The sequence below is a fragment of the Cyprinus carpio genome, chromosome B12, assembly GCF_018340385.1.
Source record: "Cyprinus carpio isolate SPL01 chromosome B12, ASM1834038v1, whole genome shotgun sequence".
NCBI classification, from domain to species: Eukaryota; Metazoa; Chordata; class Actinopteri; order Cypriniformes; family Cyprinidae; genus Cyprinus; species Cyprinus carpio.
This window is the reverse complement of record NC_056608.1, coordinates 3412374-3427501: the sequence shown is the minus strand read 5'-3', so window position 1 is coordinate 3427501 and position 15128 is coordinate 3412374. Positions and strand designations below refer to the sequence as shown.

At 34.0% G+C, this 15128-nt stretch overlaps 2 protein-coding genes across 2 annotated transcripts in view; both read right to left on the bottom strand.

The window, feature by feature from the left end:
- The window catches only part of LOC109089650 (integrin alpha-X-like), a 62343-nt gene extending 58325 nt beyond the window's left edge, over nucleotides 1-4018 (bottom strand). The window contains exons 1-2 of the mRNA XM_042734767.1: nucleotides 3916-4018; nucleotides 2917-3025 (exon numbers count right to left, since the gene is read on the bottom strand). Of these exons, the coding sequence (XP_042590701.1) occupies nucleotides 2917-3025; nucleotides 3916-3958 (152 nt within the window). The 5' untranslated portion in view covers nucleotides 3959-4018. The remainder of the gene's footprint in view (nucleotides 1-2916; nucleotides 3026-3915) is intronic.
- Nucleotides 4019-8590: 4572 nt separating this feature from the next.
- The window catches only part of LOC109068249 (integrin alpha-X-like), a 34140-nt gene continuing 27602 nt past the window's right edge, over nucleotides 8591-15128 (bottom strand). The window contains exons 15-31 of the mRNA XM_042734724.1: nucleotides 14249-14449; nucleotides 13982-14115; nucleotides 13658-13800; nucleotides 13422-13570; nucleotides 12975-13106; nucleotides 12802-12872; nucleotides 12525-12666; nucleotides 12219-12317; nucleotides 11199-11278; nucleotides 11031-11117; nucleotides 10861-10939; nucleotides 10663-10758; nucleotides 10315-10395; nucleotides 10085-10195; nucleotides 9887-10002; nucleotides 9637-9742; nucleotides 8591-9557 (exon numbers count right to left, since the gene is read on the bottom strand). Of these exons, the coding sequence (XP_042590658.1) occupies nucleotides 9471-9557; nucleotides 9637-9742; nucleotides 9887-10002; nucleotides 10085-10195; nucleotides 10315-10395; nucleotides 10663-10758; nucleotides 10861-10939; nucleotides 11031-11117; nucleotides 11199-11278; nucleotides 12219-12317; nucleotides 12525-12666; nucleotides 12802-12872; nucleotides 12975-13106; nucleotides 13422-13570; nucleotides 13658-13800; nucleotides 13982-14115; nucleotides 14249-14449 (1914 nt within the window). The 3' untranslated portion in view covers nucleotides 8591-9470. The remainder of the gene's footprint in view (nucleotides 9558-9636; nucleotides 9743-9886; nucleotides 10003-10084; nucleotides 10196-10314; nucleotides 10396-10662; nucleotides 10759-10860; nucleotides 10940-11030; nucleotides 11118-11198; nucleotides 11279-12218; nucleotides 12318-12524; nucleotides 12667-12801; nucleotides 12873-12974; nucleotides 13107-13421; nucleotides 13571-13657; nucleotides 13801-13981; nucleotides 14116-14248; nucleotides 14450-15128) is intronic.

Below are 15128 nucleotides of genomic sequence, written 5' to 3'. Positions count from 1 at the left end.
GGGTATTGAGGGGTGTCACTGAATCTGTAGTGCTTACTTTAAATTTATCTTTGTGTGTTCTTGGTTTTATTTGTTTTACTTTGTCTGTACAGCACCTTGGGCAACAACAGTTGTATTAATGTGTGCTTTAAAAGTGAAATAAAGTGAAAGTGAAGTAAAGTAAATGGGGAGTCTCATTTAAATCTCTTATCTAAATCTCATTTATCACCAGTAAAGTATGGAGTGCCACAATGATCTGTCCTAGGTCCTCCGCTATTTTCAATATACATGTTGCCCCTTGGTAATATTATTAGAAAATACGGGATTAGTTTCCACTGTTATGCTATTGATACTCAACTATATATCTCAACAAGACCAGATGAAATTTCTAAATTATCTAAGCTAACAGAATATGTTAAAAATGTAAAAGATTGGATCACCAATAATTTTCTCCTATTAAATTAGAATAAAACCAAGATATTACTTATTGGACCAAAAAACAGTACACAGAATCTCTTGGATTATCTCTTGGATTTGCAACTAGACATATGTACTGTTACTTCCTCTACAGTCAAAAATCTGGGTGTTATATTAGACAGTAACTTGTCTTTTGAAAATCATATTTCCCATGTTACAAAAACAGCATTCTTCCATCTTAGAAACATTGCCAAGCTACGAAACATGTTACCTGTTTCAGATGCAGAAAAGCCAGTTCATGCATTCATAGACCATAGACTGGACTATTGTAATGCACTGCTAGGTGGTTGTCCTGCATACTCAATAAACAAGCTACAGGTAGTCCAAAATGCAGTGACTAGATTCATTACCCGGTCAAGAAAATATGATCATATTACCCAAATTTTACAGTCTCTGCGCTGGCTACCTATTAAAGGGCCCCTATTATGTCATTTTTATGGTTCCTAATATTGTTTTGGGAGTCTCTTACAATAGGATTACATGTATGCAAGATAAAAAAGAAAAATGTTATATTTTCTCAAAATATGCGTTTAATATCATCTAATTTTCCAGCAATTCTCAAACGATTCTATGATTCTCAAACTACCTAGTCTATTGTGATTGGTCTACGGTGTATAACGCGTGTCTGAAACGATATGCCTATTTAAATAATTCTGTATTTTGAATGCTCTGTAGATAATATAAACATCTATTATTTATCATACTGACAGGTTGTGATTCAGTGGAGCAGCTGACCAAAATAAACAGGATACTGATCCATCTTTCAACACCAAGAGTTTTGTGAATCCCATGTTGAACTCCCCGAGATTAGAGAAGCAGTTGTCAGTAGAATGATGTGTTTGTGGGCGTGGTCCAGTTGTTTGTGGCCGGCCAACGTAGAACAATAGGCGCGCATTATGCATATGTGTTACCGTGTGATGTGAGGGATTCGAATTACTAATGACTTGTTTCAGCTGTACAGAATTGATTATTTTGGGAGACAATAACTATATTTATCTCGCACTTTCAGCTTTGCAGATTTGCAGATCGTTTACATTCACATACAGCTACATTACACAACGCATGAAAGGCAATATTGGAAATGGCATAATAGGGGGACTTTAAGTTCTGTATCAGTTACGAAATATTATTACTTTGTAATAACTTGTGGACGCTTCCAGTATAAATCACTTGCGGAAACAAGTGATTAAATGGCTTGTAAACAAAATGTCACTTAGCATTTCATTTACCTCAGGAAAGTCATCAGTGTCCACAGCTCATTATTTGCTAGAGAAATTAAGTCTAGAGAAGAGCATTTCATGAAATGTAACACTATATACTCATTATATTTTTCTTTACCTGTTAGTGATGCCTTAATTATTTAATGTACATTTACATTAAGCTGTTATTAAACAAGTTATGACAGCCACTGTATAAATTATTATATTTCAACAATAAATAGAAATTGTATAATTCAGAAGTTAATTTAAAAACTGCACTGAGTGCAAGTTACATGTTTGCATACAATTTTTTTTATTTATTTTTTATTTGAGTGTTGATTTATTATAGTTAAAAATAAATAGTAATTAAATTTAAGTTTGGGCTCTTGTTGTTAATTGTAACTTTATAGTAGGCCTGATGTAAAAGGGCACCCTATAGTTTAGATCAGAGGTAGATTTTTATAGATTTTTTAAAATTAATTTTATAAATTACATATATGATATGTATACAATTAAATACAATTATACAATTAAATATATGTATATGTTTTTTTAATTTGTTGTGCAGATGAGTGTGAAATGCAGTGTTTGACAATTGGAACAAACGGATAAAGAAATTGTGATCTATGGTTATTATTAGCTCTCTATATAAAGAGATATATGGACAGAAAGACAAACGTTGTGCTGAAAGATGCATAACACACAGTCTTTAACTTTAACTTAATGTTTTTAAACTGAATGTACAAAGCCAACTGTTAGCTGAAATACCATAAATTAAAAAGACATCACTGAAATAAGAGCATGCATATCTGTCAATCAGATGTGCATAAAAGTTTCATTACTGCAGCAACAGAGTTTTATTTCAGAATCATCCTGGGTCCAATTTGATTTATATTAAAATAAATTTATGGGTGATTAAGACATCCAGCACTCTGAAGCTGCTGTAATGTTGTTGGTTCACAAAAACAAAAATTTTAGGCTTCTGTATCTGTAAAACATAGCCTACAAACGTAAATAAACCCCTGTTAATGAATTATGAAATTATGAATATAAGCTATAAGCTATAAATAAAGATAAAACAAAGCAATAAAGCAAACCTACACCCTTGCCTTAAAGCGACATACAAACAAAACTAATTGCAGTGGTTGATAGATGTCGTAAAGACAGTCTTTTCATGTCTCATTGGGCAGCTGATGGCAGTGTGGTGAGTTATGGCAATGTTGGGCTTTCCAAACATTATGAGTGGATGTATTGCTCTCACCTTGATGCATCTTTCTGTATAACCTTATAGCCAAAGGATACATTCTGTGGTTCAGTGAATGTTTTCCAGGAAGAAGGATCAATGTTGAAGGCCAACACTGACTGAGATACTAAAGTGTTTAGAAAAAGGACTGAATTAGTAACTAGAGACTGCATTTTTTACATAATTAAAATGTATAAAATAGATATTTCCATTCCTGCTTGCTTATTAGTCAATCCAGTCATGCTAAAATACAGGCTGTAATAGGTTAACCATTGTCAAACACCTGCTCAGCAGCTGCTGGTCATATCACTGTGTAGTATCAATAAAAGTAATTACAAAATATTGTGAATATAGTAGTAGTAGTAATAATAATAATAATAATAATAATAATAATAATAATAATAATAATAATTTAATTTTAATTTAATTTAATTTAATAATAGTGCTAAGCACCCTGTCTAATAAAACCTTTAGCTTGCAATTTTTCTTCATTCTAAATATTTTAATATACTGTATGAGAAGCTGACTCAGAAGTGCATCTGAGATATTTTTGCAGTTCAGGTTTCATAGGTGTATATTTGTGTGCAATGTGTCAAAGCATATGAGATTGATTTAGACCAAGGCATTTATAAAAGGAAGTTCACACTTATTGGATTTTGTTCTTGCATTAAAAGGAAATGTTTCATCTTCATCCATATCATAGGACTGGCTATGCTATTATGTACGCTATTACTTTGAGAAGATGGCCCAGGTTTTTAACTTCTGAGGTTATATAAAATCAGATGTTATGATCAGCAATGAATGTTAAGTAAATATAACTTCACAGTCAAACTAAAGTTGTAAAATATTTACATTTAATTCCTACAATAACACAATGAATCATTCATTTATTTCTACAACATGAACATTGTAATGCATTCAAAGTTCATCTTATTACCGCTGATTACAATCTTACAAGATGGGACAAAAAGCCTTAAGACTTGCAACACAAGAACGCTTAAAAAAGAGCAAACTTACCACAAAAGATGCATAATATGAAGAAAAAGTTCATGTCCATCATAACCTGTCAAATGCAGATATGAAGGATGCTTGAGTCAATACACGTTAAAATGAGTACTAGATGTGGTTCACAGATGTGAAAAGGGGTGGAAGCATTAAACTAAAGAGGAACAAAAATTTGATAAAGGGGAAATAAGCACCTATTCAAGAAAGATGAGACTTAAGTGAATAAATGATCAAGATAATTAAATTAAATTAAATTAAATCATAAATCTCATGCAGTGCAGTTTATAAAGAAATTTAATAGTCATTAAAGGGATAACAATATAGGTTATCCAAGTAAAGTATTTGAAAAGAGATATTTTTAAATTTGGTGTATAGTTGTGCTTTTAACCTTGTAAATAAGAAGCACTTAGAAAATGACTGCTTTGTGATTAATGTGCAAATAAATGAGGTATTGAAACTGAAGCTGATGCTGTTGTAACTGTAGTAGAAGGTCTTTCTTTAGTGCTTTTTTGTAGAGTTGTACTTAAGTATTTTTTGGGAGTATCTGACCTTTACTTGAGTTTTTATAGTTCAGCCAACTTTTACTTTTACTCCACTACATTTCCTAATTAAAATGTACAGTATACTTTTACTCCGATACATTTCCCCCAAGTATATTCATTGCTTACTACAAAATAGTCAGAAGAACACAGACAGCAGGAAAGCAGGTTTGACGAATCAGTGGTCTGGCGTTTGCAAGTTGGACTCATAAAAACATCTTTGCTCATGTGCAAACAAGTGCGCGTCATGCACAACCGCAGATGATTCATTTCCCACTCAAGTTGAGGCTGGAATGTGCGATAGACAGCATCATCTGCATTAATATGGTAAGTGCTGTTGTAATGATGTGCAATCTGATGTTATCAAGTAGACTATCTCACCAAATCACACACAGAGTGCACACAATCTGATTTATTAGTCTATTAAAACTCTAAATTCCAGGCGTTCTAAATTGTAGACAGCAAAAATTCTTCTGTATGCTTTTTATGTTTATATCATTTAATGTAGGCCTCAAGTTCTATCCAGAGGTGGAAAGTAACGAATTACATTTACTCACGTTACTGTAATTGAGTAGCTTTTTTGTGTACTTTTACTTTTTAAATAAATTTTTTAAATCTGTAATTTTAATTTTACTAAAGTATATTTAGTTTGAAGTATTGTACTTCGCTACATTTTAAAACACATTAATTACAGAGGTAAAAAATAAATAAATAAATTAAATAAAAATCGCTCCCTGGAAACTACTGCAGTAAATAATAGGCAGGAGGGCAAACTGGCACTAAAATCACAAGAAAGATGCAGACGGACAAAACAGGCGTTAGTGGTGCAGACACTGCTGAAAACGAAACCCCGTCATATTCTGAAGTTGAACCCCTGGCCATATTTATGCTCTGTTACGCAGTGTAAGCTGTGCTTACCTAGGGAGACCAAACTAGCAGCTTATAAAATCCCGACAAGACATCAACCCTTCACAAGCATGTAGAGGTAAGCTCAATAATTGCATCGTTGCATTGGTGGTTAAATTGAAGCTTTGACATTTTAGCAAGAGGTTTTGCACAAATTAGGCAAAAAGACAGTGGTGCGATATATATTGTCTGTGATAATATCATAATTGTTGTTTTAACGATGTGCACACATTTAGAGTGCGTTTTTCACTGTGTGATTCAGTCTGCTAAAATGCATTTAGAATGATCACAAAATTGAAGAGATGGGACAGAAAATGTATATATTTATACCATTTCATATAGTAAATTAATAGCACACAAAGAATGCCGTTTTTTTCCTCCAAAAATCAGCATGATTACATATAGATTTTTTTTTTTTTTTTTTTACAACAGTACAAAAAGTTAAGAGACTTGCGTTTTAGACACCATATTGCCTGTTTTTGCTCTATTTTTACAACAAAAAAGAATTCCAAACACAGCCACCAAAGCACAGTTTTGCATCTCTGAGCAACATGACAGTGTTTCATTCCTGAATTAATCAACTGTTTAAATGATTTGGTTCAATTGCAATGACTCACTTATTAACAGTGACTTGCTGACACATACTGGCCATTTTAATTTTCACATTTAAAGTATCCTTTGATTTTTTATTTTTAATAATTAATTTCTTATATTTTTTAAATGATTATTCAACATTTTAACATTTTACTTGTATATCAAAACTTTAATCAAGCATTTGTAACTGCAGGTTAAATGCATTCATGTCCTGCATTAAACAGTGTGTAAATACATCTAAATGCCACTTCCAATGAATCTTCTGCATTTTATCTGCATTGAAAAGATGAGTTTGTTGATACTGATTTGCCTGGTAACAGCCCAAATGTCTTATTATTCTAAATAACTGATTCCTTTAATTAAAAACAACTAGTTTGAGATAAATAGGCCTATCCCAGGGGTGTCAAACTCAGTTCCTGGAGGGCCGTAGCCCTGCAGAGTTTAGTTCTAACCCTGCTCCAGCACACATATCATGTAGTTTTCAAATAAGCCTAAATGATTAGATTAGCTGGATCAGGTGTGTTTAATTAGGGCTAATTAGGGTATGTTTAATTAAGGTTATATCTAAACTGTGCAGGACTATGGCCCTCCAGGAACTGAGTTTGACACCCATGGCCTCCCTTCCACTGTTAAAATGTAACCAAGTAACTTTTTACTTTTACTTGAGTAGATTTTTAGACTGTATTTTTACTGTATTTTTAAAATTTCATTAATGTAATGGTACTTTTACTTAAGTAGAATATTTTAGTACTCTTTCCACCTCTGCTTCTATCTAATCTATATCAGAGTACCGTTTTTCTGCAGATGCGTGAACACATTTAATAATCATTTTATACAAGTTCAGTAAAGCAATAAGTGACTTACATTTTAGACATAATATTGCTTGTTTTTGCTCAATTTTGCTGATGAAAATAGTTCCAAATATCACAGCACTGTTTTGCATCTTTGAGCAGTGGCTGGTGTTTACTTATTGAATGAATCAGCTTTTTGAATGAATCAATTGAATAAATGATTCAGTGATTCACTCATTAACACAGTCAAAAGCTTTGTTTCTGAATGAATCAGTCGTGTGAACGAATCTGCTGAAGCTCACTCATTAACATTCACATGCTGTCACCTACTGGCGGTTTTAATTTCACATTTCTACTATTTTTTCAAGTTTTAAATTATTTCAAATATCAGTATTCAACATTTTTTGTTATAAACAAAGCATTAAGCCTATTTATGCATCTGTAACTGCAGGTTAAATGCATCCATGTCCCTGCTGAAATACATTTAATTGTTAGATAAATCTATCACATACATATACATATACATTCAATACTTAGGTAGCTTTTTTTCCATTTTGCATTCACTTGTACTTTTACTTTCAATACTTAGGTATGTTTAAGATTTAAAAAATACTTTTCGTACTTAAGTGCAATAAATATCACATACTTTAAGACTTTTACTCAAGTAATATTCCAAATGGTGAGTCCAACTTCTACCAAATATATGTTCTGGCAAGATAACTGTACTGAATGTCTGAATGTACAAATCGTCATTTACTACGAATCCACTCGGATTTGTGTGTGTGTGTTTTTGAGACTTTCCTGGCAGAGCTCTCTTCCCACGTGGGTCTGTCGGTACTCTTTAGCCAATCAGATGCGAGCTTACCATTCAACCAATCATATCATAAGCCACTGAGAGTGCATTCAACTAAAAAAGTTTTGCACATGTTCAGATGAAGTCACAATAATGGCAGAAGCTTCCTTTGTTTGAGTCTGCGCGTCAGAAACGGAAGTGCTAAAAATCGCTAAAAAAGTGGGCTTCACTTGTCTCAACTGAGTTCCAATTGGGTCGCTGTGTCCATTTCTTTTACTGTCTATGGGATTACTGATGTAAAGGTTTAATTTCCGTTCTAATTAATCCATATTGCGCAAAAGGAGCGTAGAATCGTGCTCCTTGAATGCACTCTCAGTGGCTTATGATATGATTGGTTGAATGGTAAGCTCGCATCTGATTGGCTAAAGAGTACGACAGACCCACGTGGGAAGAGAGCTCTGCCAGGAAAGTCTCAAAAACACACACACACAAATCCGAGTGGATTCGTAGTAAATGACGATTGGTACATTCAGTCACTCGTACATTTTAAACATTCAAAGGTTTTTGTGCACAGTTGTATATCTACGAATTGTGTTTTTGCATTTGTGAAATGTATTTTATGAATATATAGTTTTATTTTGCGCATGTGAATTGCTTTTTGTGAATATATATTTTTTTTCACGCACGTTAATTTTTTTTGTGTGTACGTGAATTAGGTTTCATGCATGTGAAATTGTCTACGCATGTGTGAATCGTGTTTTTTGCGTGAATTATATTTGAGACTAATCTGCTTCCATAAAAATCAGACCAAAACAAAAATGGCAGGAAAAAAAATGCAAAGTATGAATGCAGAATTCCAAAAAATATATATATATATATATATAAATAAATAAAAAAATGATATTATTATTTCAATATGTATAAAGATTCATTTTTAGGTTTCATTAATACGTCAGTTTTGTACGTTTAAATGTTGAATAATGCAAGTATTTGTACATTTAGATGCTGAAAATACAGTATTGTTGTATGTTTTAGTGCCTGTAAAAACTTAAGTAAATGTACGGTTTGTAGAACCACATTTTATTTAAAATACATACGAATTTTCATGAGATCACATTGCAAAATTACATGTCCCTTCCAGACTGGTTATTTAACTTTAATTGAATCTAATGCTTTGAAATCTCTACTGTTAACAGTGATCATATCAAGCAAAATTAGACAGTAAAAAAAAAAAAAAAAAGATCCAAAAATGTGCACAGAATGAAATAAGAAACCCCTAATCTGCTGTTGTGGCTCAGATGGTGTTTCGATACCTCTCTGCAGTTTGAGGTGTCTGTGTTTTGACAATGGGTGATTCCCAAGAGGTCAATGATAATTGTTTAGATGGATCAAAAGCAGCCAGCTAGATGGCTAGTTCCTGTAAAACTGGACCCAACAGCTCAAATTGTAAACCATTATAAGCTTACCTATGTGAATCAAGGTAAGACAAGGACACAAAGAGTTTTTATGAATTTTGTACAGTATATGCTCTGTAATTAAATACTACAGAGCCCCACACATGACGTACAGATCAAAATATTTTTTAATCTTGGCCACAAATTAAGAATGCATTTCCACAACTTAATAACTTGATCCCTGGTTTTAGTAAATAGTGGCAACCTTGTACTAATTGGTTCCCTCATTTTGATTTAATCAAAATCATTTACTCAAAATGAGGAAACAAATTAAGTGGCCATGATTTACTAAAAGGAAATAAATTCTTAATTTGTGGCCATGATATAGTGCCCTATTTTTCTGTGTGTAATGTTTGGTGGACCATAGTTTTTTTTTTTTTTTTTTTAACCAAAACATATTCTGTAGTGAATTGTTTTATGAACATCTATTAATGTTGATGAAAGAACTAGACGTTAAAAATTACAATAAAAGTATTTAATCAATTCTGCATTAATTTTCATTTAGATTTTCCACTTCAGCATCTTCTTGTGCTGGATCCTTCCTCTGTTGCTTGGCCTTTCTTTTGAAAAAGCCAGTCTATAAAGAAAATGAAAATAAAATATGATACATTACATTAACACTGTTAGAGAATTATGGAAAGGCTGGTATATCGCACCTTATAGAGGGCAGCTGTGATGAGTGACATGATCAGCAGTCCTCCAATAACTCCTCCAATGACCTCCTTTAGGATGCTGGGTTCCTCATAGACCTCCACCTGAGTGCTTACTTCACAGGCACCAACACAATAAAGATTCCATACTATTAGAAGCAAAATCTCACAAATTCTGATGCATAGATAGTAAAATGTTAAAGTAATGTTACTAACAGCTGGAGAATTATGATATTAGCTTAAGTGAATTATACGCATTACCTCACAAACTGGCACAGAGCTGAGGGAATCGGAGAAGTAAATATATTCGTCCTCATCATAATCCAGAGATGCTGTACTGACCAACTGAAAAGATGCAGACATAGGCCCAATCTATGAAAATAAATGATGTGTATATTAGAATGGCAGAAATCTCTCATCTAATAAAGATTTAAGACTCTGTAACTTCAGATACCTGCTCAATCCATCTAGAGCTCACATTGCTGGAGATATTATAGAACTTCCTTTCATTTCTCATTAGATTCACATCACACCTGAAGACTGCACACACCGTCACAGAGCAATTCTGACAGAAAAAAAAAATAAAAAATAGTCAAACAAGTTTATTTTGACACAATTTACATTTAAATCAGATCATTTATTCAAAATTAATTTCCAATTAAAATTAAAACAAATCTAACTCACCAAGACATTTTTCTTTTTGAGCACTTTCAGAAAATTGGTGGAGGTGGGCTGCTCATCTCTTTCCCTGAAGCAATCTGGAATTTTACAAAGCAAAATATTTTTGTAAGACTTAAAATGTCAGATCACCCCAAAATATTTTTGACGACATGTCGTTCCAAACTCAATAGGCTTACTTTCTTCCATGGAACAAGAAGGAAATTCTTTGCATGACAGACAATTTAAGTATTAAATGTGCAAATTTGGACTGCAAAGGTCATATGGACTACAATAATGGCACCGTATAGACAATAAAGGCCTTTGGTTCTTGTTTGTTTCTCCTGGATTTATTTGATTTGCACACACTTTTACCTGTAAGTTTTTATTAGTCCAGATGTATTCATCTCCCAGTTTTACAGGTACTCTAATGAAAACGGTTACATTTAGCTCCCTAAATTCATTCTTCACTAAAGACATAAACAGAAGGAGACTAATTGATACCAGCAACTGATTTTATTTCAGTAGATGTGAGATGGAATAATGGAACACAGAATTCAGAAGACCCCTTACCTCCAGTATCTGTTTCACTGGTTTTTCAAGAGTATTCTTCCCACTGGTGAAATTGATGTAAATGCTGGAATCTGTATGTCTTTAGGAGAAACATCCAGTTAGAAAAGCTAAATATTAAAAGGTCCAGAAATCATAATTGTAATCATACTACAGCAAACAGAAGCACTGACCTCAGCAAGGCAACACTGATAGCATGTTTTACACTGATGTTTCTCATTTTCAACAGTTCACTGTTTTCAGAGTGATTCGTATTGCCACTGGAAATGACAGAACATTTTGCTAAGTGCTACTTTTCATGCTGATATAATTCATTTGACAGACACAGATTAACACCATACCTGGTAAGAGATGCACTGAATGTCACCTTTTGGTCAAAATTACTTTCTTTATTAATACTGTAAATAATATCAAATACGGCCTAGAAGAAGGAGATAAGATGTTAAAAAGCATTATAAAAAAATTTAAATCGAGGATGCTTACAAAATATATTTTAATTTGTGAATATGTGTGTCTAGATACAGTGGGGTCTAGAAGTCAGTTGTGAGACAGTGGTGAACTGTCTAACTCAGTGAGTCTTAACCTTTTTTAGTACTGGACCCCAGTCCAAATCTGAACCATCCTCAAGGACCCCCAGAGCAAAATTGTGAGGACCAAATGCAATCAAGTATAATTCAAGTTATTTGACTTTCCTGTATTTGGCCATATCAATATTGGATTTTTCTTTCATGGGAACATATGTGAAAATACACAAAATATATATAAAAAATTCATACTTTATACCAGGGATCCTCAAATCTGGCCCACGAGATCCACTTTCCTTGCAGCGTCTTCAGGATCATTAGAAAATCAAAGGTAGGTGAGTTTGATCAGGGTTGGAGCTAAACTCTGAAGCGCATTGGCCCTCCAGGGCAAGATTTGACGAACCCTGCTTTATAAGGTACTCCCTGGCATTACTTAAAGGACCCTTGGTTGAGAAACACTGGTCTAACTAACTAATTTTTTATTTTATTTTTTCAGTTGCTCTACTAGTGATTCTGAAATTAAATGAAGAGTGGCACAAGACTTACCAAATAAAGTGGTACCCTAGTGAAAAAAATATACTAAAATGTATCAATTAAATTAAATACATTTATTTTGTGCTATGAATACTACAGATACATTTATATATTTATGTGCTTAATAAAAATACCCTGCAATTGTACTTTGGTAAACTGGTATACCTTACTTCTGCTACTTTGGAATAACTAATATTGTGTTTAATGCAAGTTCCAAGTAGATTTTGAACCCCAGATTTGGTCTCAGACATTTAGACCTCTTTGTATCTATTTGTGTGTCTGTGCACACAGATTTTGACTCACAGAAGCGTTTCCTGCGAATAGAGGTTTGTTGACCTGACAGATGGTCACCCCTAATAAAATTCCTTGCATGTGATCCACGGAATCGCAATTCACTCTGCCCTGCTCAAACAGAAAAAAAAATGGTTTTCTTGATCATAAATACTGCAAAATCCTTTTCTAAGCATCCACATGACCCTACATAAGACAAGTGGTTTGGAAAATGGATGGATATTTCTTTTATAAATATTTTTATGCACTTAAACTATTAAACTTGCTCTATTCTTGCTGTATTTAACCCCACATGTCATGAACATCATCCTGTCTTACCACTCGAGGCATAATTCTTCTGTAGGAAAATCCAAAGGGGTAGTTGAGGGTGAACTGAGTGTTGTATGAGTTTTCTCCTTTGTTTTCTACAAACACCGTCACATTGATCTCCTGCATGATCCCAACCTCTATGTTAGCAGATCTGGATCAGAGAAACAAAAGAGACGCATGGTCAAATTTAACTCATTTTAGATTATGTCTAATTGACTGTCCAGCCAGAGGCTGATTGAGGGAATGTTCAAGATGCATAAATGAACAAACTTCACCATTCACTTACCCAAAGCTGAAGTCCATTTTGAGGTTGTCAACACAAAGATTGTCTGATCCACAGTTCATCTCATAATCTAACTGTAATATGATTAAAAATGCACATATTTTCCTCATATACTGTACATTTGGTCGCACCATTTCCACTTTGTGACAATTTAGGATTGAATATGAGTCTCTTACCATCCACAATGTAGTGTTCTTTATCCATGGTAAGAGAACAGGCTGTAAGTTCTCCAGGCTTTGGGAGGGCAGACCCTCAAAAGTAATCATTAATTCATTATGCAGTGGGTTAAGATGATCCTCTGTGCAAGCCTGGACAAGACAAGCAATATAATAAATTAAAGGATTTTTAACTTTTTACTCTGGTATTGTTTCTCATAAAAATCTATTTTAATTTTTTTTTATTATTATTTTTATTTATTGCTACTGCCAGCAGATACACCAACATGCTGCTGTGATCATGAGAAATATGCTGCTGCTGCTGCATCAGTAGGCATACATAATTCCTGAAGCAGATCTAGACAGGTGGAGCTCAGGGAGGTGGAGGGTTTCAGAGAAAATTGGATAGCACATTGCAGGAAACTGGTATAGAAATATCTGCAACAAAAGGAGTGATATGTGACTTACCTCTATGAAGAATGGATGGTCTTTACACACTTCCTCTAGTGTAACATTTAAAGCATCACTGAGGACACGATTTTTGGGCAAAAAGTATGCTCTGTGGTTATATCGCTTGGCATCCAGCTTTAACGTATAGCTAATATTTGCAGCCAAATCTGGAAATATCATTAAGTACTATTTTATGATATTTGCATTAAAATTGTTTTTTGAAATAACAAAGTCTGTCGTAAAATTGGGGAAACCTGTTATAGCATGTTTGTATCCGCTCATGTTGAAGCATACTGTCAAGGTGTTTTCCAGTGGCTTGGTGCAGTTTGTTTGACTGGTTGAGATTTTAGATGGACTGTAGGTTACTTTCACATCCACAAACACTATGGGTCTAGATCTGTATGTTGTAGAAAAGTACACATTATACACTTACAAAACATAAGGAATAACTAGATAAGACTGGGCTCTGTATGTTACTGCCTGTGAATTTAGTGGATGTTTACTTGTAATTAATCAGTTAATTTTATTAGATAGAATAAGTGTGTGAATATACTGAAGTCACAGGGCGAACACTGTACCTAAGAAGCAAAACTGCTCCTTTTGATCCAACAGCAATGTCTGGTAGACTGTCTCCACTGTGATCTAAGGAGGACTGACTCAGAGCTTGTCCAAAAAACTGTAAACCTGAGCGTACAGATGATCCAGCAATTCTCTAAAACCACACACAGAATAATAGAACAGGGAAACTGATAAGAAAGGTCAAAAAGAAGTGGTATAAAGTGGCAGTCGACAAAAGGTTAAACGTGCAACTCATGGAACAACGCTAAGTACTAAAATAGACAGACCTGTGAATATGTGGGATTTATTTGATCTACTCCTCCATTGAATATGTAGATGCTGCCCTGTCTGTCCTCCTCTAAAGGAGCTCCAATCAGCACATCCCTGAAACCATCACCATTCAGATCTGCTGGACTGGCCAGGGAAGAGCCAAATCGACCCCTGTGACCTGCCATTCCCACCAGTGCCACAGAAAAAGTGAAGTATGGCTACAAAAAGAAAAAAAACACAAGGGTATATACAGTAGGCGGCCAACCAGAGTGTGCTTTCTACCGCCGCGAGCGCCGCTGCCGCGTCTGCAAAGTGCATTTGCAGCTTTTGCCCGCTGAGTGGCGCTTTAACCACAAGTTATCAAACAAACACATCAAAGCACATTTTCGCAAATAGCCATCAGCTTTCCCTCACTGGTGTGCTACATTTGACAGCTGCAGTCAGAGGAAAATTAAAGAAAAACACTGTAGTTAAAATATTTAATATACACAGATGGAACTTTAGTAGCCTACTTAATATAACTAATTAAACTAAAAAAAACAAAAACAAACAAAGCACACACATAACCTGTAAAGATAACTACTTGGGGAAAAGATATCTGTCTGTACACTGATAAATTTTTTTTGCCTATTTTATAAATTATTTCCATTATTTTAGTAAAATGTGAGGGACTGAATAATTTCGCTCCCATTATTTAGGCCAAACTAAAACAAGAAACGAATAAATTAAACCTGGCCACGATTTAGCTAAATCATTGAAACTGAAAAGAAGGGACGGATTAATAAAATGTCCTCATGTTTACACTCAAGTTCTCTCATTATAATCAACAAAGTGCACACGATGTAAAAAAGAGCTTCATTAATTGACAACGTCAGTGATTTTAAAGGGAGCCTTCTT